The 25,945-nt window shown below is 39.1% G+C and overlaps 2 protein-coding genes and 1 long non-coding RNA gene across 3 annotated transcripts in view; 2 read left to right on the forward strand and 1 right to left on the reverse strand.

Annotated features, from left to right (window-relative positions):
• The window catches only part of LOC113678676 (organic cation/carnitine transporter 2), a 10,690-nt gene extending 551 nt beyond the window's left edge, over positions 1-10,139 (forward strand). The window contains exons 1-9 of the mRNA XM_027195578.2: positions 1-720; positions 2,368-2,602; positions 4,283-4,478; positions 5,155-5,382; positions 6,647-6,781; positions 6,995-7,077; positions 7,558-7,678; positions 8,556-8,622; positions 9,343-10,139. The exon at positions 1-720 is cut by the window's left edge and continues 551 nt beyond it. Coding sequence (XP_027051379.2) covers positions 406-720; positions 2,368-2,602; positions 4,283-4,478; positions 5,155-5,382; positions 6,647-6,781; positions 6,995-7,077; positions 7,558-7,678; positions 8,556-8,622; positions 9,343-9,540 — 1,578 coding nt within the window. The 5' untranslated portion in view covers positions 1-405 and the 3' untranslated portion in view covers positions 9,541-10,139. The remainder of the gene's footprint in view (positions 721-2,367; positions 2,603-4,282; positions 4,479-5,154; positions 5,383-6,646; positions 6,782-6,994; positions 7,078-7,557; positions 7,679-8,555; positions 8,623-9,342) is intronic.
• LOC149041011 (uncharacterized) lies at positions 6,611-10,369 on the reverse strand. Its single transcript, XR_016189050.1, has 2 exons — positions 10,151-10,369; positions 6,611-6,801 (listed from the first exon to the last, which is right to left on the reverse strand). It is a non-coding gene; the product is annotated as an uncharacterized LOC149041011 (long non-coding RNA).
• An 838-nt stretch (positions 10,370-11,207) lies between these two features.
• On the forward strand, positions 11,208-25,696 carry LOC113678640 (uncharacterized). The gene is made up of 11 exons (XM_027195539.2): positions 11,208-11,757; positions 14,181-14,243; positions 14,985-15,114; positions 18,459-18,513; positions 19,238-19,285; positions 20,256-20,436; positions 20,897-21,180; positions 22,061-22,096; positions 22,559-22,621; positions 22,998-23,123; positions 23,520-25,696. The coding sequence occupies exons 1-11, from the start codon at positions 11,715-11,717 to the stop codon at positions 24,288-24,290; spliced, it is 1,800 nt and encodes a 599-aa protein (XP_027051340.2). The 5' UTR covers positions 11,208-11,714; the 3' UTR covers positions 24,291-25,696.
• Positions 25,697-25,945: the final 249 nt, after the last annotated feature.

Raw genomic sequence — 25,945 nt, forward strand, 5'->3', positions numbered from 1 at the left:
AATGGTTCAAAATAATCCTCTTGGGCGGGTCATATCTGTATAAGGGGGAGGGGGCCGAGTAATGCTCTCCCTCCCCCCCCATGCAGGGGGCTGCATGGGGGAGCTTCGGAACGAAATGGCGTCCTCTCTCAAATGGACCTTGCTTTCTAAAAGGATCAAGTTCAGACGCGCATTATTGACGTCACCCGATTATTCGTAATCCTCCGACCCCCCCGATTTCAGGTCAACAGACGAACCAGGCCTGCAGTCGAACTGAAGACCAAACCACATATCAAACTAATGGCTGTAACCTAATCTGTTCTATATCAGTCTGTATACGCATGATACGGCTCAATCAGACAATCGCCACATAATAACATCTCCTTGGGCGGAAAACAAATACTTTTCTTTCAGCTCCAAACAAAGATGCCGAAGTCAAAATCGGAGGACGGGGCGTTTAGCCGAATTTACAAAAAAACTGAATTCGATGAGCTTCTGATTAAACTTGGCGGATGGTCAAGATTTCAGCAAATTCAGTGGGTGCTTATTTTCCTTGCCACAATTCCACAGGCTTGGTATACATACGCTCCAGCATTTGCTGCCCGTAAGCCAAAAGAAGGTGACCTCTATTGCCTAAACAACACAGACATTCGAGGAGAGGAGTTTTGTGCGGCTTGGGAAAACAATACAGTTTGTCAGAAAGTTGGATATGACGTGACATTTTCTTCGATCGTTACCGAGGTATGTAAAATTTGCCCACGAGCCCGTGCTCGTTTCTTTCCTGATTAGGATGCCAAACAATACAACACACGAGTGCGACTTAGACTCTGGCCAACGTTTTTAGTTGACTTAACAAGCCCACGTAGAACTTTAGGGCTTTGTTTTGAATATTTGCACAGCCGTTTTGTAAGCAGTGTTTTACGATTATGCCTAGAGCAGGGAAATAAAAGCATCGTCGTTTGCCTTATTTCTGCCCTTCTGCTAACTTCTGATATATTTTATATGCAGTGAGCTTGGCCGATCATAAGGAAAACATCTCGCCACAAAATATGTCGAACGTACGTGATTTCACGGTACAATGTTGTTTACAATTCGCCTGTCACGCTCTACTTTGAGGCTGATCTTAATCCAGATTTTGAGAGAAAACGGCGTTTTCTATTTTGGGGTTTGAATCAAATCCCAATGTTTTATTTTCTTTTAAAATCAAGCGTTTTTGGGCGCGAAAAGTATTTTTCAACTTATGCTTTTGAAATACGATCTCTTCCCCTTTTTTTTGTTTTGTGTTTTTTTGCTTTGTTTTGGTTTTTTTTTTTTTTTTGTTAATCGAATTTTATCTACGCTAAGCCTTCTAATGGATTTGCGCTACCATCGGCCGGTCACAGATATCGAGATATCGGGAGCGATTGAAAATTTATGTCTAGGAAAACAGTTGCTTCGTTGCAAGCGGGTACTACACGATCGCGAAAAGATCATAGCATAGATAAATTGTCGAGAAAAAAAGGCGTTTGCAGTAGAAATTTCCGTTTTAACGATAATTGCTACCGAAGTTCAGCGTCATTTGAGTCGGAGGCGCTGTAAAGAATGCATGAAATTTTATGAATTTTACGTGCAAACAAGATTACGATGTAATGAATATGAAAGCGATGGAAAAATCCAGGCCAGTACGGGATTTGAACCCATGACTGGCATGTATGCGTTATCTGGTGTTACGCATGACGTAAAGTTGTTACATTCGATAGGGACGATGGGTACTAAAAGCACGGGAAAGAAACATGTCGTTTGAAGATATTACATGACAATGACCTCTGCGATACTGGTGCAGTGCCCTATCATCTAAGCTAAAAAGCCAACTGGGAGCTGGTCATTATTTATGTTCGTAATAAACCCGTGAAGTGATGAATCATTGACACATGATTTTCATGTATATTTTCATGTATTTATCTATATTTAAACCTACATGCTCTCAAAATGTACAGCAAGAAACTGGAACATGGCTCAGAACCAAAAGATTTTGAACTTTTTACATTCTCTTGCTCAGAGCAGATTACAGCACCTTTGCACTGATAAATTTGTGAAAACTTAACCGACCTGTTTCGCGGGATTTTCGTTCCTAAATACAATATACTATATCTACTAACCTCGCCTACAGGATCTCTCTTCTTACTACTTCCTGGAGCGAGAGAGAGACGGGAACGAGGCTGTGTATCCACATTGCAACAAAACGAGTACTTTGGCACTCGTTGCTACACAATAATTCAACAAAAAAGTTCTTAAATCACTTTTGCTTTAATAATACGAATGCGATTACTTTCTTTTATAAATGAAATTAAAAAAAACCTTTTAGGAACCAATCTTTTATGACGGGTCTCTTATGGTCCTCTTTTACAGTGGGACATTTTATGCGATGATGCCAAAAAGTACGTTCCACTTACAAAGACTATCTTCTATGCGGGTAAGCTGTTCGGGGCTTATTTCTTCGGCTGGGTGTCTGACAGATTTGGACGCCGTACAACTTTCCTTATCACCATGCTCGTGCAGTTTATCGCCTCCTTGATTGAGAGTTTCTCCACGAACTTCATCATGTACGTCATCCTGCGGGTTCCCCTTGGGGTCTGCAGTGGAGGTGAGGATTACTGGACAACAGGAACCCATTATCAGGGCTCCTGTGGACAATTATTCGACGAAGGCGAAGTGAATATTATACACTTAACGTATGGTCCCAAGGAAAACAAAACTAACTAGTTTTCCTAGGGACCATACGTTAAGTGCTTTGCTATATATTTAGACTTTCCCTTAAACAATCATGTGGCAATCATGGCGGGCGGCGACTGCGCAATTGAAACCCGGTCGGGATACATTTGAATCATTCTTAGTCAGGGGCACGTGACCAAGAATCAACCAATCACACTGCTCGTTTTGTTGAGTGAAGATCTAGGTTTATAACAATGTTGAATGGTCCCGAGACGAGGGGATTGTTCAACAATGAGACGAATAATTGTTTTAATATAGTTGCTCTGGTGCTTTCGAATTCTGTTGTAAATTTTGCAAATAAGGAAAGCATTGAGCATATTTTGTTACAATTGCGTTGATTGCTCATACCAAGATTAGCAAGCAGTTTTAAAAGGTTTATTTCATTCACGCAGCAAAAACTTTATATCTTTCGTTTGAAAAGAGTTCCGCCAAATCAGTTAAATCTTTTGAGCTCTTTGCAATGTAATTTTCTTATATTGCGTTTATTACTTCCTCGGAATTGACAAAACGCGAGGCAACCATTTGAAATTAAGCGCTTCTGCTCTAATCACCTCGCACGATGTGATTATTAAACGATTACTTCACCAGCGTGTGTTGAATATGAGATGATAGACTATAATCATCTCACATCCAACAGCGCGAGTGGAAAAATTTTTTCGCTAGAAACGCCCCTAAATGTGGATAAATCTTTACAACTTATTATTTTGTAAGAACAAACGGGATGTTAAAATGTACAAAAACACATCCTGTTTAACTCGTCTTCATGCATGCAGAAGGTATAATGGCTCATAACTTATGATGACTAAGCCAACGAAAACTCTTGAATTGCAACGGTCCAGTTTTTAATAAGGCGAGATATAACGCAATCCTCGACCAATCAGAGCGCGCACAGCTCTTTAATCACCTCAGCAATTATACTTATCGGTGATAATCATTCTACTTGCAACTTGTCAAAGTGTATAGTCTAAGTTTTTTTCGTTAGTCATTGTGGTCCGTGATATCTTCCTCAGCTTAAGTCCCTTACCCCTTTACATTGATATCGATATTCTCCTCACCCTTCGCTTTACATTTCCCCTGATATTTACAAGGGGAATTTGTTTGACAATCAGGAGCTTCTAAATTCGTGATCATTTTCTTTATTCTCACGACCATAATGTTTGATTCAAGGGTGACACTGTAAGGAGAAATTATAAGCCAGTCACTCGTAGTGGTTAAGGAGAAAACCACACGCGTTCTAGCCTGTGTAGTATTCTTTTGTTTCCTTTCAGATATTCGAGCGGGAGCGAAGGCGAATACGAGCAACCAAAATAGGAGCAAAGAAAAAGGGGGGAGGGAGCTTCTTTCCCTCCCCCCCCCTACACGCCCCTTTTACCCCACTCATCCTATTTTTTTTATGCTCGTTTTCGCCCCATGCCCGCGCTTGACTTCGTTCGCCTTATGGATAAGCGGAAACAGAAAGGACTGCTACGCATGCTATAAGCGTTCCTCTTAGGTTTTTTTTTTTTCGATTTTAATGTTTTTTTTTGTTGTAATATCTTTGTCTTCGGCGTAGGCTGTCTGATTGCGGGCTTTTTGCTGATGACTGAGATGGCCACACCTGAGTGGAGGCGTTGGGCTAACTGTTTATCTCAAGGAGCTTATGGAGTTGGGATTGCTGTGCAAGCTTTGATTGCGTATTATGTCCGAGGCTGGAAAGCGTTCAGTTTGGTGATAACGCTTCTGAATTTACCTTTCGTTGCTTTATACTGGTAGGTGTAGATGTTCTTGAGACCTTCAATCGTAACCTTTAAATTGTTCCTGTTATTCTAGCCCTGTGCTGGTCATCTGTGTCTAAATGTAGGTGTTGCCTAACTTTTTTATCTATCCCAGAGGTCTAAGCGACGTTCAGTCTGAGTTGACTACCCGCAGCGCGGGAGAACGCCAGTGACCAAGTTGCCTCGGTTTGAGTTGTGCATCTGATTGGTTGACATGGTGGCAGGGGATTTCTAGACCAATCACAGAACTGTAGCAAACCTAAACCAACGCCATTTGGAAACTTCTTTCTACAATGAATCTAAATTTACTCCATGTGCCAAACCTCTGTGCACGTTGTAATGACTAGGTGGCGTGCTTTTAGGCTGCCAGAACCAAGTTGTCTCACAAAAGTTACAAACAACCACGCAAACCAGGAAACAACAGTATTTAAGAAACCCATGCTTGAATAAGTTTTTTCTTCGAAAAGTCTCAAGCTCTCTTTCCCCTAACTTTTGTTCCCTTTTACAAATTTCTGTAAACGATTCAATTTTATTCGCTTACTTACGAGATAGCGGTTGTTCGAAAAATTTGCGCGGGAAATTTGTGCGCGGGCGCTTAAAATTGACACCCATGCGCATGTCTTACGTTTGACCGCTTTTTACTAACTACTACACCCTGTGATTTTTCCAGGCTAATTCCTGAGTCTCCTCGTTGGCTTTCCGCTAGAGGAAGAGTCGAAGAAGCAGAAGAGATCTTGCGTAAGATCGCGAAGAAGAATGGATACGAGTATCCTGAGGGAGCAATAAGCAACATGCAAGATCAAAGTAAGAAGAAAGAACAAACGATGACATATCACTTCTGGCATCTGTTTAGCACCCGATACTTGGTGATAATCACTGTGGTTGAAGGGTGGTCTTGGTAAGTTAAAACGAATATAGATAGCATCTCACTAAAAGAGTGTCTTGTGTCACCTTTGGTCTCTCGTGGACCCTGTTGACCTGTGGGCCCTCCAGGTCCCAGCGGTTTACCCAGTGGTCCCGACGCGCCTGGAATTGGCTTCTTGGTTTTCCCGATTACCTTACGCAAGGGGAGGGGGGAAGGGGGGTGGGTAAGGAAGGCTTAAAGGACCCTCTTGTCCGTAGATAATTTTTTGGAATTTACTTGGTTTAGAGAATTTTCCGTCAAGGGTGCCTGCTGTCACCACTTATCTTCCTTCTGGTCATCGACTGGATCGTGAAGACCACCACAACAGGCAGGAGCAACGGGATATAGTGGACACCCTGGACGTAGCTGGATGACCTCGACTTTGCTGATGACCTGGCGGTCCTATCACACAACCACCGACAGGTGCAGGACAAGACCACCTGCCTGGAGACCATATCAGCTGGGACAGGACTCAAGATCAGCACGAGGAAAACAGAGCTGATGAAGGTTAACACCACTGCCAGCACACCAGTCACAGTCGGTGGAGAGCCCATCAGGGAAGTGTATTCCTTCATCTACCTAGGGAGTGCAGTTGACCGACAGGGGGGCACGGACAGAGATGTCACAGCCAGGATTGGCAAGGCCAGAGTAGCCTTTGTCATGCTCAAGAACATCTGGTCGTCCAAGGAGATCAGGACAAGAACCAAACTTCGCATCTTCAACTCCAATGTGAAGTCAGTCTTACTCTACGGATGCGAAACTTGGAGGACGACAAAGACAGAAAATCCAGATATTCTTCTGTCTGCGGCGCGTCTACAACATCCGATGGCTAGAGATGATCCCAAATGAAGAGCTGTGGGAGCGAGCGGAACAGGAACCAGTAGCAAAACAAATTCTGAAGAGGAGTGGGGCTGGATCGAACACACCCTCAGGAAGCTAGCATCTAGCATTACACGCCAAGCTCTGACCTGGAACCCGCAGGGAAAGAAGAAAGAGAGGCCTGTCTCGCAACAGCTGGAGGCGAGACACTGAGGCAGAGCCCAAGCAGCAAGGTACAAACTGGACAGGAGCAGCAAGATTAGCCTAGAACAGAGTGCTATGGCGAGGGGTCGTCGATGGCCTATGCTCCACATGGAGCCACGGGCCTTAGTAGTAGTGGAGAATTTTCAATAAACTGATTCATTAATATTTTGAATTAAGGAAAGAATAATTCATTCTTTCATGCCTTATTTGTGTATGTTGTTTTATCTTCATCAAGGTGTGTGACCAGCATGGTGTATTACGGGCTCAGCTTCAACGCAGGAAAATTGGCAGGAAATTTCTACTTGAACTTTGCTGCATCAGGATTGGTGGAAATTCCCGCGTATCTTCTTGCCACAATTCTGGTCGAGAGGTAACAGTGTCTGCAAGAACCTGGGAGAAAAAGGGAAAAAAAAAGGGTTGAAATTTAATTTACTCGAGTCAGAGAAAAAGGATGAATGATATAATATTTAGTTGATTTCCCTCGATTTGGTGAACATAAAGAAAGCATCGATTTTGTTATTGATCTGATTTGATGTATGTAATTGTAAATTTTCTTTTTTCTCTATTCTTTTTCCAAATGAAGGGTGAATCGTCGCTTTCCTTTGGTGGTGTACTATATTATTGGAGGAATCTCTCTCATCGGTGTTTTCATCATCCTCGTTGCAGGTAAAAAGAATTGAAAACGTTAACATTTAATGCTTTTGACTGAGAGATGCCAAAACTATGTAATCACCTTAGCCAATCAGTAAAATAAGATTACAAGGAACCAATGAGAGGTTAAGAAACATTCGTCTGAACGACGTTAGCGCGGGAGAACATGGAAAACCGTGACGCTACTGGATCTAGTTTTGCATCTGACTGGTGGAGAATGTGGCACGAGTTTTTTAGACCAATCACAAAGGGCGGTGAGGCAAACTCGATGCCGCGTCTCCAATGACAATTTCTCAAAAGTGCTTCTCGGTGATCATGGAAAGCATAAGCTTCAGGCGAACAAGTTGACACTTGGTATGATACACACAGTGTTGTTATGAGTGCAATTTTTTCACCTTCACTTTTAGCTTGTTTGGGCAATCTGGAGGCAGTTCATCTGCGAGGATAATTTCTTTACTTAGGATTTCTTTGTTTATATCTTGTTTCATTTTTCAGGGAAAGAAGATGATCTGCCCAGCCTTATCAGTGTCCTGTCCATGATCGGAAAGTTTACCATCTCCGCCGCGTATTATCAGATATACATACACACAGCCGAGCTGTATCCCACAGTCATAAGGTAAAGATCTCAAACACACACATTTAGCAAGGGACCTTGAGATATGTCACCCACTTCAAACCAAAACCAAATTATTCACACCGGTTAATGGGAACTCAAAGTTAAACAGGCAAACTCTTTGAAACGCGAGAAATCGCGGGTGACCAAATCCCAATTGGTTTCAGTTTTGAATCTGATTGGTTGAGAAAGTGGCGAGAGTTTCCAGGACTAATCACAGTGCGATAACCAGAAGCAATTATGGATTATTTTCGACACTCAATCGAAAATTGCTCTATTTTAAGTGGTGCTTTTTTTTTATGAACGAGAAGTGGCAATTCAAACGTATGGGAAAGGTTTAGTTGGTTTCCAGCCACGTCTTAACTCTTACCTTAATGACAAGATGAAATCGATTTCTGCTTTTTTGTGGCCTAATTTTGGCGAAGATGCCTGACCTTCGCACTCACTACCTCAGCTGATAATCAGGAAAACTTGAGAATGTGCGTAACCAGGATTTTTCACTATGAAGTTCGCGGTTACATTACGTGTCTTGCGTGAGGTGGCTTATACCGCTGCTCTACCCTGCCTATCAGTGGGCTCGTTATCAGGCAGCGAGGATGGGAAAATAGGATAAGCACTGGAAGGAACCCGTATTGGGCTCTTGGCACTGGGAAAGATTTATGTTATGCAGATTCTCTGGACTCGAGTTTTTTCACACCCCCCCCCCCCCCACCTCCACCCCATCCGCCCTCCTTTAAGCTACGCCCCCATAGGCTTATGACGGATAACACTTTTGTGGACCAGCGACTCAAACATTTTTGCTGATAAATGATAACTGTATTGGGAAACTGAAATGAAATTATTGGGTGATAAATCTTTCTCTTGTTTGTTTGCTAAACAGAACAATCGGCGTGGGATTTGCATCACTGTGCGCGAGAATTGGAGGAATGGCAGCTCCGTTTCTTGCGGTAAGGAGACAATTCCTCATTGATTAGATTTTTTTATCACGATAATTTTACTGAAGAGAGCCTGACGGTATTTTCCTACCATTTCGTAGGAAGGAAAATGTTTCTGCCAAGCCTTAATATACGGCGAATTTTATTCGTGCTTTGAAGCTCTGAACATTTGAACGGCAGAAGAATATGGGAAAAGAGATGGGAAATGGTTTTTTCGCCATATTTCTCCCCATTCCCCTCTCAGCTTCACTGCTCAAAGCTTTGAGGCGCGCAATTTAATTTATTTACATTTGGGATAATTTGTTTAAGTTTCCATTTTTTGTCTAATAACACTTCTCTCAAGATTTTATCTTGAGTAAATTATTTCAAATCGAAATTCTCCGATAATGGAGACTTATAAAACTATCGACGGATAATTAATTCAACCATCTCGGACAAGGTGTAAAGATAGTCTATGGCTCCAACTGCGACACAGCAATCACAAGAAAGAAAGGAAGGTGAATATCTCAAAGAGCCAGATAGAATCCAAATAATATACATACAATTTGCGCGTGAAAACGCGAGTGATAGAGTCGCCGTTAATTTTCACTTTTGCATCTGATTGGTTTAGATCTTGGCGCGAATTTCCTTTACCATTCACAGAGCGTAGTGAGACTTAACCAATGAAATCCCAGATCGCTTTGGACGCTCAGCTAACAAATTGCTCAATCATTATTCACTTCCTATTTGCAGGACAGCACAGGTTTCGAAGTGGCTGCGATCGTGTTCGGTGTGACGACATTTTCGGCTGGTGTCGTCACCATGATGTTACCGGAGACTCGCGGAAAGCCTCTTCCGGATTTTGTCGGAAAATCAAGTTCCGAGGAAGAGATGGTCATACTCGAAGAGTGCGCAGAAGAAGCGCCCCCTGATTACACATCTACTGTGTAGAGTTGTAGGTTTGTGAGGTTGGGTTTGGTAGTGGCGACGGAGTGATTAAGTTTTTGTAGAGGGGGAGGGGGGCGAATCAGAGTCGGATCCACGCTTTCTTGATAGGAGACTTAAACTTAAGCCTTAATAAGCTTAGCAATATTTCAAGAAAAGTAGATTTTAAATATTTCACACCGAGTAGTTACATGCGATCCTGTCGTTGCAAGAATTTTGGTGTCGGAAAGATTGTAGAAAAAAAGCATAGGTCTTATGAGGATGGAGTTCGGAACCCACCGGACCTTCTCCGTGGGCCCGCAGAATATATTTGGAAAGTTTAAGAGAAGAAAGGATCCGGATTTGAACGAAAATAACGTCGAATCGATGGATCTCAGAAGGGAAAAATGTAACAGAGTGTTGGGAATAACTAGTTTCATAAGTCTTTTATCAAGGCCTATTGATATTAATGATTTCAAAACGCATTACTCAAGTGTTTTTCCAATATTATATGTCGTAGAAGTAACTAAGAGATTTTAACTGTTGAATTTTCCAGGTTCTTTTTTTTATCATGAGTCTTTATAGTCAAGGTTATCGCAAACAATAAAGTACTATATTATAATGTAGTTTGTCTCACCATGAAGTCACCTTTGATGACCATCCCAACTTTTCCATTGAAGCACTTGTCTTCTCAAGAACAGCTTCCGACAGCTGTGTTTAGCGCATTTAAATCCTCGCGCTAAGCCGTCTTCTTGTGGAAAAAAACTTAAATTAATCAAATTCATGTGCGTCTTTTGGTGAAGATGCGCGAGGTTTACAGGTGAACGCGAAGGTAAACGCACTCATATGCCACCCATTTCCTTTGCGCGATCTGTGGTTACCAGAGTACCTGCAACGCAATATTCACTTCCGGCCAGCAGGTTTGGCAGCGGGGAATTTTTTGAAATTATCCTCGCAGATTTGACATTTACTCCCCTTAATCAGACCATTAAGAAGCCTAAGAGCCCAGGATTCCCATCTTAGCTTAAATGGTTTTTGCCCCTCATAAAATCCCTTGCAACTGAGGAAATAAATTAGCGCAAGTATCCAGCGTTCCAAAGGCGTGCGTGACCTCAAAACCGCGTGGTACACCAAGATCGCACGCGTCTACTAGAGCATCAATTTCTTTTGTTTTAAAATTAAGGTGACAATTTTTGATTTCCCAGATTAATTTCACACCCACCCTTCTTAGCAACCTGCGGTTTTCGAGGCGTTCTGTAAACTCCAGTTTAAAAAAAACTCTATCATTTTCTGTTATGCTAAATCTTGAATGAACAACTGAAAATATTTTGATCTAATTCATATTTTTCTTTCCTGGTGGGCGTAAGGAAAGGTAATACGTTCTGCAGTTTAGGTATGCATACGTAAGTTCGGTCGCCCCTCTGCGATTACTTCGCCCACATATCATATGCACACCCACGCTCCTAAATTGGGCAAAGGCAATCATGAACTAAATGTCAAATACTTAGAAATTATGTATAACTCTTTTATTCTTATAGTCGCTTCTTTGACGTTTCTTGTCTAGACATTTTTATTTTTCACGGTTTTTAAAACGGAGAATTGATGTCCTCATAGTGCGGTGATCAAATTCCTTCAAATTTCCGGTCACTTCCGGTTAGATAGACAAAGTATCGATGATGTCTTTTGAAACATTTATTTCTGAATTCTTAAGATCTCTGAACTGAGGAAAATTTAGGTCTGATTTATTAATGTAATCGAGAAGTAAGTGTCTAGCGTTCACCAAAGAAAAAACAAAAATTTTCCACTGATGAACAGCCTGAGGGGATAACGGTCTAGAGATTTTGCTACATCAACAAAAGACACCAAATGATGTGTCTTTCGTTTTTAAGGAGGAGACATAAAATTAACCCGATTAAGCAGAAACTGAGGCAATTAAGGAGTGAATTGTGGTTTATACTGATTCAATTTAGTGAGTTTATTTGCGCAAATTTTAAGCATGCATTTCCGCTGTTTTCACACAATGCTCCGAAGAGTGAATATCAATTGTTTTCTTGACCAATCAAAATTTGACTTTTGTTCAACTCCCAAGGTCCCGGATAACAACAGGAAACGGCCTCGCTAAGAAGAAAACCTCAGATATTGGTCAAAGTATCCACAATTTGATCCAATTTTTCCGCCAGTTACGGCTTCTTTGAGGAAACATGGCCGAAATAGACGAATCTAAGAGGCCCTCTGTTCGTCAAGGTAAGATATTGCACCAAAAGTGTCGAACATCGCGCAGAAGTGAATCCCGTGAAATCGATGTGACGAGATTCAATGATGATCGCTTGACGTCGGATTTGTGTATTCGTCCAATTTCATGCATGGGAAATAAGTGACAAATAGCAAAATTGCTGCGTATTTCATTTAAAACGTTTTGAAATGAAACGTACCATTTTAATTGTAATGATCTGAGCCTGTGTTCTTCATGATTTCAAACATTTTTGTAGAAGAAATACGGCAAACGTTCGAATTTATTTTGTTTCATCCGATCGACGGGTTCACAACTGTTCTCAAATCGGTATGTTGCTCAGGGAAGGTTATCAGTTGTGCAATTTTTTTGTTTCTTTTTGTAAACCACTCAAACTGTGTCTTGCACAGAATTGAACTTTCGATCCTAGTAGGTGATGGGTGAATTAACTCACAGCTGTTTATCTGCCTGGACAAGCGGGGCGGTTACAGTTTAAAATTTCACTTCGCAAAGTTTTAAATTTTCTAAAAAAAATTCATGGGCACGATACAGCCGATTATTAAAGCAGAACTTTAAAGTAACTAATATTTCGAAGCGTGATAATCTTATGAAAAAGACTTGACGGGCCAAATGCAGCCGATGGCGTTGAGTGAACCAAATTGTCAACAGTTCGTAGCTTACGCCATTTTTTCTCTCTCATAATTTATCATGCAAAGCCTTTCGATGATCATTAAATACTTGCCGGGATTAACCACCATTGTTCCAAATTGTTCCCTTAGATACAGTAAAGGGAGAAATACAGCCCGATCGAAATACGGAAAAATCTTGCAGACACAAATTACTGCAAAAAACTAAACGTCGAACGCCTGCAGAGAGATAAATTCTACTTTGGCTATGTATCAATTCAAATTCGTCTCTAAATCTTATAAACTTTATGTTACCTTAAAAAAAAATCACATTTGATGTGTTGCTAGGAATTTAACCTTGTAACTGTATATCTAGCCTTGCTTTTTATGTTATAGGAAGCTAATATTTCTTCCGCCAACAAGGAATACTTCTTGAGGAGTTTTTTTTCTACTTTATTTAAAAACATTTTGCTGAGATTTGAAATTAAATGTCATTAATACTCAGTCGAGGTTTATTACTGAACGTAAACATCGATCTCGATTGAATAAACTAGGTAATTGACATTTCCTTTTTCCTTACGTACTTACAAATATTTTATGTGACAAAACTCTGCAATGGTGAACTTCGTAATCGCGTGCATCCTTTTAAATCTGAAATTGGATGATGAAATCATTAAGTGTTGGAAAAAATACATTTATTTTGTTTTGGAGTGTTCTTTACTATTTTTCCTTTCAGTACAATAATTGTTTATAATACCTACATAAAATTGCTTTTTACATATAAGATCATTTAAGGAAATATAAGCAAATGCAATTTTGATTATAAATTTTTTTGCCAAAATTTGATACCCAGCGTGAGGTATTTTTTTTGAGTTATTTATAATCCAAACAGAAAGTTGTACTTAATGGCAAACACGTCCGTCAAGTCGTGCTTTTAAGATCTCAAAATTGTGGTGTGATCTGAAACTCCTGCACTAATGAGCACCAAGTGGATCCCTTCTGCACAGCTGTTGCTTAAAGATACAACAATAATTCTATTTTATCCACTTTCTTAGGTTTGGTAATTGTTTCCACATCATCAAGACACTGTCTTAATAAAAACAGTCTATGAACAATAAGTAACCGCAGGTCCAGTAGCATTGAGAATGCTCCTTTGTTTGAAAACACAAATTGGCTTATTTGGAGTCTTTCTTTGTCTTGAACATCATTTGTTTTCAAATGTCCTATATGACAAATAAAAGTTTAATTTTAATTGATGTCAATGATTTCATTTTAAAAAAAAAATTGACATTGCTGGTTTGTGATTGAAAAGGATGTGAATAGAAGTTTTAATAGATTCAGTTCTTAGAAAGGTTCGTAGGTGAAATTTTGGACTAATTTGTGGCCATTGTAAATTGCATTTTATTTGTTTGTTTGCAATTAAACAATTATAATATGTATTTGAGATATGTAACTACTGATGAGGGCAAAGCCCAAATCAACTGCCATGCATGGATGTGGAGAATGGATAATCTGATTTCTCTTTTGGAATAAATCTGTTAGTTGTTCAACACTTATCTGTTATGAAATAGGTGACAAGTAACAAGTTAGCGTAACCAATCACATCCTAGTATTTGTGATAGAATACTGGCAGGTTGATACTGAAATTTATGAGGCTAGTAATGAAATAAATCGAAAGTAGATCATCTCTTAAAAGTCTATTTGGAAATAGGGGAGTTGATTGAGGTACGTTTTGTGCTTTAGTGGGCGGAACAGAGGGTTAATGATTTCCAGAGCCTCCAAATTTGATTTGAATTGCTTATTTTTTCCAGTGTGCCAGGACTTCATGGTACGAGAAGATGGAGCATTAGCTCAAAGGCTGCAGGATGAAGAATGTGAGTTTGCCACCCTTTTCTATATTTGTTCTTTTTCTGATTATTTGAATTAAAATTTTACCTCTTTTGTGTTTGTTTGTCATTGTAAATAATTTTGTTAACCCTTTAACTCCCATGAATGACTAAGACAGCATTTCCCCTTACAATATTATTACAATATCAACCAGATAAGTGATGAGAATGGAGAAGAATATCAATTTGGGGATAATTAGTTGATCCAATACTAAATTCTCTGAACTAACATTATAATAATTGTATGGTTGACAGTAAGGAGAATTACGAATGCGATCTGGGAGTTAAAGGTTAAGGTTCCTTTTGACCATGGAATACAAATTGTTATCTGTTTCCAGCTTTCGACTTCCATGGCTATTTTCAACCCTCAGAGTTCTACAATATCACAAACAATTAATGTGTACAACTAACAACGACTAAGAGTGACTAGCATCTATTTTCTCCTTACAATATCACCCCTGAATCAAACATTAAGGTCATGAGAATAAAGGAAATGATCACCAACTAAAGACTGAAGCTCTCGATTGTTAAAGAAATTCTCCTTGTCAGCACCTCAGGAAATATAGAGAGAGGAGTGTGAAGAGTATGCATACTGATGCTATGCTGTAAGGGGTTACTCTAATCGTATCTCTGTGACAAACCCTTATGTGTGTTATGCGTTGAAAACCAGTAACTGTGATGCATTGGGTTTAAGGTTGTTTTCAAGATTTGATGTTGTCTTTCATACAGTTGGTGAACACTACCTTAGAAATCGCAGTGAACGGAAAACAGTCAGAGAGGATGTTAAAGCTGCAAAGATTACTTATTTAGAAGAAGTCAAACAGGCTCAACTCCTGCCCAGTGAGGAACTCCAACACATGTATGGATTTTTTAAAATATTTTTTATATCAGTTTTATAATATGAAATAAATTGTATAACTTCATATTTTATTAATGCCTCTTACAAACTGAGTTTGATATCCATTCTGTAAGTTACAGACCAAGTTTTTTCTGCTTAGATTAATGGCTCAAGCATGAGGTGGGCATGCCATGTATTTGAGCTAAAACTGAAGGTTCTGTAACTTACTTACATGAAAGAATTGCTCAGTTCTGATTGGTTAAGATAAATGCAGTTTTCAGGTAATTCAATGCAGAAGAGGATCAATTTAGTGCAAAGAAGTAACAAACCAGACATTCTGATTGGTCAATAATCAAAGAAGCTCACAGATAGCCAATTAAATGCAAGCCTTGGATGTGGTAACATTTGGATACGCTGAAAATTTGCAAGTGAGCATTTTTAAGTAGGTTTTCTTTCACCACCGCAACAAAAATACAGAAGCTGAAAAACAGCTTTTACAATGAAAACACAGTAAAAAGTACTGCTTTTTTGGTTGTCAGTTTGGAAAAAGTGGTGTTTAGAGAAAGGAATTTCCAAGGAAAAAAACAATTACGAGCCAACCCAGCTTAACACTTTGCTCAAGCAATTCTAAGCCGAAATTAAAAACAAACATGGTTAAACCTTGCAAATGTCGATTCCATTTCATTAAAAGTGATTTGAACACAGACTGAACAATTCCTTGAACTGTTTAGCTGCCCTTTGAACTTTTTTGCACCTTAAAGATGTGAAAATATCACGTGGTTGTCTTGATGGAATGCACAATGTCACTTGCAGGGTTTGAATAAATTATTTTTGCACTTGATGCTTGCGCTTTGCTTCTGCATGATAAGGTATCTCATATTCTTTCTTGTATTTTATTAATACATAATCACATGATTTTTCTTGAATGTGCAATTTGGAATAAATAAGCACTTGTAAATTTTTTCAAAGACCACAAATTGCATTGTTAGTCTTTGAAAAAATTTACTTGTGCTTATTTATTCCAAATTGCACAAGAAAAATCATGTGATTACCTATACATGTGGACTGAGAACACGAGGGTGGTAAGAGATTTTATTATATCAAACAAACTTTTGAATTAAGCAGTCATGCCTTTAGTCTGATGCTTATGAATGTGGTATATTTTATACATTTAACATAATGCCTCTTCAAAATTGTTAATTTTTAGAAATTGTGCAATAAGCAATACAAAAAATGCACTGAAAGTCTTTGGATCATGTACAGCCTTCTAGAGATATTCTGTCACTCTGAAACAATATTAGTTTGGGATACACTACGCTGTCTTATTTACGGAAAGGCCAATATCAGTTTCGCCTACCTCCAGCAAGTAGTAACTGTGGTATTTAGGAGGCACAGGTTCAAATCATGTCAAAACCTGAAGTTTTTCCAGCTTCTTTTCTGTTACAGCTTAAAACTGCTGTCCACAGGCAAGGATACTTTTTTGCTTGCTTGATTATATAATTATTACAGACTGGTGATGATTTGGATAATTTCTCATTCATTGTAAATATTGAACAGGAAATACTGGTATTTGATAACAATGTTATCGCTAATGACCAAACTGTATGAGGAAATATTAGTTGTCTGTGATGTGAAAATGTCTGGAATGTAATGAATATCAGATATGTTTTCCAAAGTGAAGTGAATCATTTTACTGGAATGCGTTATATTCTATCGCCAAATTATTTGAGTTGAAAGCATTGTCTATAATTAGACACAGCATGGAGTTTGCTATAAACTAGCGTGTCAGATCAATATATTTTCTTTTCGGTGTTGATAAGAAGCACGTGTAAAACCATCAATCATTCTTTGATGTTAACTATCAAAAAATCCTAGAGTAGAATAGAACAGTCAGCAATTCACATTAATTTTTCAGTTTGTCTCAATGGTTGTTGAAACTTCACTGTAATGTGCTGATACTGAAAAAGCGTTTTGTAGGATTTTTTTCTTTCTGTGTGATTGGTTTTATTTTGAGTGCATGGGCCTTTCTGTCATGCGTTTTAATAATGATTTTGAGAAATTAGCCGGTCATATTATAATAAGTAAACCATTAATAAGGTTCTTTCAAGATCAAACCAGTTTTCACTGCACCTAGTAATTCACATTTTCAGTTTTGCTTCGTGGCCTTTTAAACTTTGCAGTAATGTGCCAAGACATTGCCCTTGAACTTCCAAGATCCAATCATTGTAAATTCTCCCCTCTAGCTGCGGCACATTTTCTTGTAACCTAGTCACAAGAATTTGATGTTAGATCAAGATAACAACTGATACGTGGTAGGTTTTTATCCTCTCATTACCCATTTGCTGGATAATGTTTGGATGATATGGGGAAAAGTAGCAAATTGATCACTTCTGTTGGTTTTCTGTTTTATTTCTCAGTTGGTTTTTTCTTTTCTTTTTTGTGATAAGTTTAATTTTAGTACCCTAGATTTACCTTGTGAGATGAAAATATTGTGTTCATGGGGCGTGAAGGATCAGTTCCTACTTAGACATTGTCTTTGAATTGGTGATACTAGCCGAAGATAAAAATGATATTGGACTTTATGTAAATAAAAATTAAAAGCATTTTGTGATAATCCCTTGTTATTAATACTGATATTATCTGACTCAGTGTGCCTGCCTCAGGGTGACAAGGTATCTCTAGAAGGCTGTAAACGATCCAAAGACTTTCAGTGCAATTTTTTGTTTTGCTTATTACACAAATGCTACAAATTAACAATTTTGAATAGGCATTTTGTTTATCAAATATATTGCATGACCATCAGACGATTGCATGACTGTAATGTAGGCAATATCATTATAATTAATTCATCGGAAGTAAAACAGAAATAATTTGAAGCCACGTTGGCTAAAGTCCATTCAGCATAGCACAGTTATGCGGCGGATAGCAAAACGTTCACTTCTCAAGAGTGATTTAGAAATTCTGTTCAGTTTGGTGAGTAAACATCTTGAAACTGGTTGGGATTTTTGTGCATAGATTGATGTTTGTACTGTTGTTTTTTTTTTTTGGAATCAGTACTAAGTTTAATTCTTTTTAAAGCGGCTGATTTTTATGTTTCGTTTGTCAGTATTTATTGCCATAAATTGAAACAGCAAGGGAAATAAAGATTATCATGGTTTAAAAGAATTTGAGCAAAGGAAAAAAACTGAAGCATGCATGCACAACATATCCATGCTTTTGGTTCACTTTGATAGTTCAAAGCAGCTCTGCTGTTCTCATAAGGACTGTTTATAAGCCAGAAAACTGTGGGATTGCATGACTCAGAAGAAAGTGATTAAAAATATAGATCACGTTATCGGTAAATAATTCATTTTTTCTTGCTTTAGGGCACATCCAGAAGAGTGGCTTGCAAGTGATCTTCAACATAAACTACAAACTGAAGTGAGTACTTGAAAATATGTATTTAGAATTCTTCGATGTTCCCCTTCGTAGAAACAACTGTATTTTCTGTAGATGGAGATGAAGTTAGTGTTGAATTGCTTTTAATCTGGAAGTATTCCATCTTAACATACAGCTGTATCTGAATTTTTCATAATCAAATTGTACATGATGATGTCAGTGAATTTATAATACCCTTGCTTTGCTACAAATGAAGACAACCAAATTCACAGCTATAACAAAAGACACGTAAACTCCTTTTGTTTTCCATTATGGAGAGCAAACATTTGGCAGTTTTCCATTTTCTATCAAGACCCAAGGTATTTCAACTCTCCCACTCAAGAGATCACTGGGTCTTCACGTTTTGCGTCATTCTAAAAAAAACTTAAAATATCTATTCTTGACCTCTCCTAATTCTACTATGGGCTATTAAACGGTTTATCAACCTATCATTTACTATGTGTGAACTGTCTAGAGTTATTTTGTCTTGTTCTACTTGTGAGAGACCCTAAATTTACAAGCCTTAAATTATTTTTATAAAGGTTTCCTAGCCACTAATCTGTTTTGTTGTCGTTTTTTTTTTAATTTTTACCAATTGCTATCAATCATTGTAATTTTATACATTATGGCAAATAAAATGGTGAAATAAATATAAACGTTTTAGCATCAATCTGGTTTCATTTCAGTTTTGATGTATGATATTAAATGAATACATCCTGTTATTTAGGAAGTAGATTGTGAAAGAAAACGAAGAGATTCTGAACTGAAAGACCAGGTAAACATTACACATTTTCTGTCTTGTTACATCTAATATGAACCAACAAGATTTATTTTTTTATGTTATCAAGGCTAATTTGCTGTTGATTAATTTCAAAATGTGCTTTGATGAATCAATATTTTTGCAAATAACTGTAATGGATGGCTTTGAAGCCATGTTAAATTTTTTGCTGTAACATCCATAAGCCAGTTTCTTGATCTGCTAGATGTTAAGAGATTGTGTTCTATTTTTGTTTACTCCTAAAATTGTTTTGCTGATTTCTTACCTTGCACAATTTTTTATTGCTGAATTTTCATTAAATCTGTAGAAAATTATGGACAAATAACACATCTCCTATGGAGCTGTTTACATACATGTGTCACTTCCTGAAAGCCTTTCACTTTCAGAGTGACCAAAAATAAGTTATTTCATCGTTTTGTCAACAGAAAGACGTTGCAAAGAATGAAAATTTTCATATTTTGGACATTGCTTATTGAAAACCAAATTCTCAAACCTAATATTAATGAAATGTTTGGCAGACAGGGAGGAGAGGTGATGTAGCTATTAACGGAGTGAATGTAATTCCCTTGTTCAATGAGCAGGGTCCACATTTTTAGTGCCTACGTTGTGAACTGCATTGCAAAGAATGTTTGTGAAATTAAGTTCAAAACTCGTTAAGCAATTTCCAATTAAGTGGTCAAAGAAATCTAGAATTGAGTTGGTTTTTCTTGACACGCCCTGTGATTGGTTTAGAAAACTCGCGCCACTTTCTCCACCAATTAGATGAAAAACTGAAATCAATCGTGATCTAGTCATTCGCATTTTCCCGCGCTCCAGGCAGTTGGTGTTTAATTACTCTGAGATCTCATTGGCTCCTTGTGACATAGTCCATTCCTCTGATTGGCCTTTGATATTACTTTGGTTTTGGTGACATTCTATTGGAAAGCGCTCTTAATTCTTAAAATGTACAATTTCTTTTTTTTGCTAGGAGATTGCAAGACAGCTGCAAGAAAGAGAAGCTATGAAACTCGAACGCGCAAGACAGAGAAGATTGGAAAGACAACTTAAGGAGGAGAGGGAAAGTAAAATTCTTCAGGAAGCTATATCAGGGTTGAACGATCACAATGACAATCAAGTGAATCACCGGCAACATGCTGAAACTCAAAGAGGTTTGATTTTTTACAATTTTTGATTTTAGTCCACTTGAAGTATATGTGACGCCGTAGAATTTCCACGATAAAACGCAACACCGCTCTCAGAGAAATGTCACTCTTGATTGAACGATGCACATGGATCCAAAAGGACCATTAAACGCTGCCCTTAAATGCTGCACATTTCGATTGAGTGTCGTAAAACCCAAACCGAAGCAATCACAAAAACCAATCGGAACTTGAAATAAAACAGGTTTGAGGCGCGGGAAAACGCGGATGACCAAGTTGCGATTGGCTTTAATTTTGCATTTGATTGGTTGAAAATTTGACGCTGGTTTTCTTAACCAATCGCGAGACTGAGTAAAGTAGAAGCACCGCAATCCCTGATTACTTTCGATACTCATTTAGAAATTGCTGTAACTCCACAGTTTAAAAAAATGATTTAGTTTTTGATGTTATGGAATTTATTTCCTTGCAGCCCCTGCTCCTGTAGGATTAAGGAATGGTCGATCTTCTCCGGATACAGAGGAGACCAAGCCTCGTCGCCATGTCAGAGGAGAAGGTAGCAATGGTGGAGGGCCTGAAAAGAGATACAGCATTGGAGAAGGAGCTGTGGTGCAACTGCCACCCAGCGAGGGAGGACGATTAGAATGTGACAGGATTATCTTAGCTGATGGAACAGCTATTGACCTGTTTGACGAGAATGAGGACAAGGGTGCTCGGGAGCAGGCGCATAAGAGATCTCGAGAGAGACAAGATGAGGTAAAAACCATGAAATATGTGCTTTTTTCAAGTCAAAAACAATAGTCCTCCGAGAGGACATGTGCTTACTGGTACTAGATGACACACCTAGTTACATTGTGCATATGATTGCGGAATTGTTATCGGTGTCAAGTAAATGGTGTCAGTGTAATTAGAATCATATGCTATCAAAACAAGATGGCAGGGTTTGTGGTGTGGTAATGTTCGGGGTGAAACAGCTTCGGAAGTTACGGACTATAATCTCACTCACAACATGCTGACATAATGCGTACTGGCCTTTTGCCAGTAAGCGCAAAAATTATTCATTTCACTTCGGGATCCGGAAGTCTTCGGAAATTACGGACCATTTCACTCACAACATGATGACTTAACGCGTACTGGCCTTCTGCCAGTAAGCACAACCAGTGAGCAGAACTGCACGAACTCAAAGAGTACAAACTTGTTTTACTTTTCTACGCGTTTCGTCTAACAGTAGCAGACGTAGTCAGGGAGTTTTTACAAGTAGGGTAGATAAGTTTGCTTATATACACATCGATGTCTATCTTCGATATCTCTTTTTTTTGTAATAAATCTGTGACCCTGAAACACTTAACGTACTCGTACATGTAACGTCCGAAAAATGTCACGCATGTATAACACCTTAGTCACTCCTTACGAATACTTTCCGCCTCGCTTCACACTAAGCGTAAAGGTCGAAAATTGACCTCGATGTCTGATGAATGAGTAAAATGCTGTAGATGATGACGTCACCTATGCGTCTTTCCTCCAATATTAGGTATGAACCAATCAAACGGCGGGGGTAATTCACCTTACTACATAACTAAGGAAAGATAGATGTATTATTTCAGTTTACAACTTTGGAGATTTTTTTATTGTTTAGGAATATGCAAGAAGGTTACAGGAGCAAGAAAATAAGGTACACTTTTTATACTTACGATGTTTCTCGTACTTTTGTTTCGGTCATATATCTTTCACAGAAGAAATGTTAGCTATGTCGACAACAAGTACATGTGTCTACCACACACGTGAAAAGTGCTTGTCGCGCGCGCTGATTGCTGATTGGCTATTTAGCAAGTGCTAGTCATTTCTAATTAATTTAATCAATTTTTCGGTCTCTGTGTGGAACATGCAGAAACAATTATCCACCTCAGGGTCGGTGAATAATGGTGGATATTTACCTCACCGATTTGCGGCTCGGTAAATATCCACCACTATTCACCACCACGTCGGTGAGTGATTGTCAACTGCTGGGAAGATAATCTCAAGAATGTTTTTTAACCATCCGTCTCTGAATATTTGATGCTGTCCGCAATTGAAATCTCTTCAGTATTTGTGTGCCTAGATGGTGTTGAGCTAACAACAATTTATTCCTTTTCAGTTATTAGAACAAGACCGTCAAGCGGAACACGACAGAAAGCTAGCACTGGAATATCAAGACAGGGTATGCGCCAGTTAATCATTACTTGTGATTATTGAAGATCTGGTCAAGATGTTTCAGCCTAGAGCGCTTTTCAATTGAGCGTCATAAGACCGAAACCATAGTAAGCACATCAGCCAATCAGATTAGAGAGAAATCCAAAAGGACTAATGAGAGGGCAATGTTAGCGCACGTGACCGGCTTTAAGCGCTGTAAAATGTGAGTGACCCAATGGCGATTGGTTATAGTTTTGCATCTGATTGATTGAGGGGATAACGCCAGTTTTCTAGCCGTCCTAATTGAAAGCAGCTTACAAAGATTTTTTCTTGAGCTGTTTAACACGGTCCTTCGTGAAGGCTGTGTCCTTAAACTCTCTCCTTTATGTCTTTCGCATCTTAAGGAATTTGCCAAAGAGCTTCAGAGAAAGGAATATATTCGATTACAAAAGCTGAAGAGAGAAAGACAATTACAGAGAGCACAGTCAGTTCCTGCAGAAAGCTCGTCTGGAAGTACTGGAGAACTGCAGGTGAGTTGTTCGCTTTCAGGAATATAACTGCAAGTTCCTTGATTGTTCCCTTATCTTAGAAGACCATCCGTTTTGTTGCAAGCTAAATTTGCCGGTGTAGATTACAAGACAAGTTTACACCCCCCACAAGTTTACACCCCCCCCCCCCCCACCTCCATCCCCACCCCCACCACCACCTCCAGTAAGGGTCTAAGGGGAAATTTGGAATCCTGGAAAAATTGAAAAATCAATCTGAGTCCTGGAAAATTTCTTAAAATTTGTTCCTGAGAAATGATACGAACCCCGGGCTTAGCGCAGAAAGATTGAGTAAGCAATTCTTTTTTTCGTTCATTTGGCCATGTATTTGTTTTTATTTGCTTGATTGTTCACGTATTTCTTTGATCCTTCCTCTGTCAGTCGCATCAGAGGCTTCCTTCTTACGAGGAAGCAACACACAGAAACCAAATGCCCGATCTACTGCAGGATGAACCAGCCTTTAAACCAGAACAAGATGCTCAAGGAAATGACTTTTCACATCGTAAATACAGGTGCCCTGAAAGACCAGCTACCTCGCGTTACAACGGTTCATTTGAACGAGAAATTAATGGTGCAAACCAATTGTCCCGAACCAGTTCTAATTCTCCGCCGAGCACGATACTCGACAGAGATCCGCTACGCCAACAGGAGTACAGATCGTCCGATTCTCCAAACTCATCGCAGCAATCTTCGCTGGAAAGATCGGCAGAATTTGTCAGGCAAACTTCCCAAACGTCCTCAACTAGTTCATCGTCTCAAGTTCAGGCTCTCGCGTCTCCGACATCACCGGTCACCCAAGAAGGGATCTGGGAACGACTCTATGAGGAAGGAGACCAGATTCCGTACGGTTCACGTGACCGTAGAGTCTTGGAACGGAGGGTAACTGTGGCAAGTTCCGAGCCTTCCAATCATATCACCACCGAATTAGTTAACAATGGAAGTATTCCTAATGGAAATGAATGCAACATTGCAGAATTTATAGACCCCACCTTTGGCCGTAAGTCCCAAAATAGCAGTACAGAAGAAGACCCTACGCCCTCTCCGACGGGAGTTGAGTCGAAAGCTAAAGCAGTGCCGCTGATACAACCGCACCGTAGGCGCAGCTCAGATAAAAAGAAAAGAGAGAAAGAAAAAGAATGCAAACAGCAGTGAAAATCGGAGGATAAAGCGAGTGTCCAAGAACAGTTCTTCGTCACTGTAAATAGTGAATGGTGCCCGAGTTGTAAGCTCGGTCAAAGTCATTAGTATTTTTAAATATTGACAGCTATTGATAGTTGTACAATTTAACATAAAACCGTAATGTAAGCCGAGCGATGTTTCATCACCGATAATTGATTATGGTGTTCCCAAGTTTTTCCTCCGCAAATTATTATAGGTAAAGCGAAGGGCACGATTGAGTACGAGCACTCCCTGCTTTTCGGCAAAGTCCGTTGCACGAGTCAAAACCGAAGGAAAAAATGAGGGTAATAAAAAAATGATTTTAGCGCATTGCGCGGAACTCTGGGAATGAGGTACACGGAAAGTACTCTACTCGGAGCGCGGAATCCGAAGGTCTGGAGTTCGATTCCTCGTGGGGACTCAGAATTTTGTCTTTGTCGCATACCCGTGATCTGACGAAAAACGTCTTTCTTTCTTTCTTTACCGAGCCAAAACTCACAATCTTTCTTATTTTACTCTACTACTTCCTTGTACCCAGTGTTCAGCGCGGCACGCTAACAATTTTTTTTTTATCTCTGATCAGTTTTGACCCTCGCTACGGACTTCGCCGAAATGAAGAAACTGCTCGTAGTCTAAGGACACGAAAGCTCGAGATCGAACTTACCACGCATTTTTTATGTAACAAAATGGCGTAATTACCTCTAGAGTACTCTCGTGAGTTTGTGGAATTATTTTGCTGGTCAATAGGTTATTAAACTATGCAAGCACTTTGATAAAGATATACGAAAAAGGATTTCAAGCCGAAATTATGATCTTGATAAAACTGGAAAAAACCTGCAATTTAAGTTAGTTGGAAATAATTTAGCTCTCTCTCCCTCTCTATGGAATATTTTTGCCTGTTTGTATAGTTTTTAGATGATCTAAACGTTTCGTTCTTTGCAAGTTCTTTGCAAGTTATTCCATCGATTTCAGCAGTAAATGGTATCCAACTTTAAGAATCACGTTTTCTTTGATCTCAAGCCATTTTTTCTTAAAACTCACACCTCTAAGCTGGCGAAGGGAAGTTTATTTTCAGGATATATTGACGGAAAGACTTGCTGCGTTTTAAAACTTTCATATCAAGCAGTTTTAAGAGTAAATTTTATTTTTCAGAGATCGTCCAAAAAAAGAAGAAAAACTGCAAACTATTGTATGATGTACAAATTTTATTAAATGCGTAATGATAAGGTACAGGAAAGCTTCCCACAGGAATTCAGAAAAGTACGTTTTAGAGCTTTATTTAAACGTTGTGGCTTGTAGCCATGAGTTATGCATCATCATGCAACAAGTTAGAGGTGGAACTATTGTTTTCAGAAGCGAAGTATGCGGAATGCTAAAGAAATAAAACTTCCTCAAGTTTATTATGTTTGTGCGACTATTCAGGTTTGCTTGTGACGGGGAACAGGAATAACTGTAATGTACTTGAAAGACGCCCTTTGTAAGAGCATAACTTGAAAATTTGCGAACCTATGATTGGGGAAAACCGCGATGTTGAGTACACCCTTTCACCATGCATGTTTGTCATACCATTCTCTATAAAGGGAGTAAGTTTTTGAAGAAACCGTGGTACTGATTCGGTCTGGGGTATAACAAGATCATTTGGTTTCGTC

The sequence above is a fragment of the Pocillopora damicornis genome, chromosome 8 (assembly GCF_964200805.1).
Source record: "Pocillopora damicornis chromosome 8, jaPocDami1.2, whole genome shotgun sequence".
NCBI classification, from domain to species: domain Eukaryota; kingdom Metazoa; phylum Cnidaria; class Anthozoa; order Scleractinia; family Pocilloporidae; genus Pocillopora; species Pocillopora damicornis.

What these genes read in the sequence shown, in the direction of transcription:
- LOC113678640 (XM_027195539.2), top strand. Translation starts at nt 11,715, where the DNA reads ATGGCCGAAATAGACGAATCTAAGAGGCCCTCTGTTCGTCAAG. An exon ending in AACATAAACTACAAACTGAA is followed by an intron (nt 18,514 to 19,237) that starts GTGAGTACTTGA and finishes CCTGTTATTTAG; the next exon opens with GAAGTAGATTGTGAAAGAAA. An exon ending in ATTCTGAACTGAAAGACCAG is followed by an intron (nt 19,286 to 20,255) that starts GTAAACATTACA and finishes TTTTTTTGCTAG; the next exon opens with GAGATTGCAAGACAGCTGCA.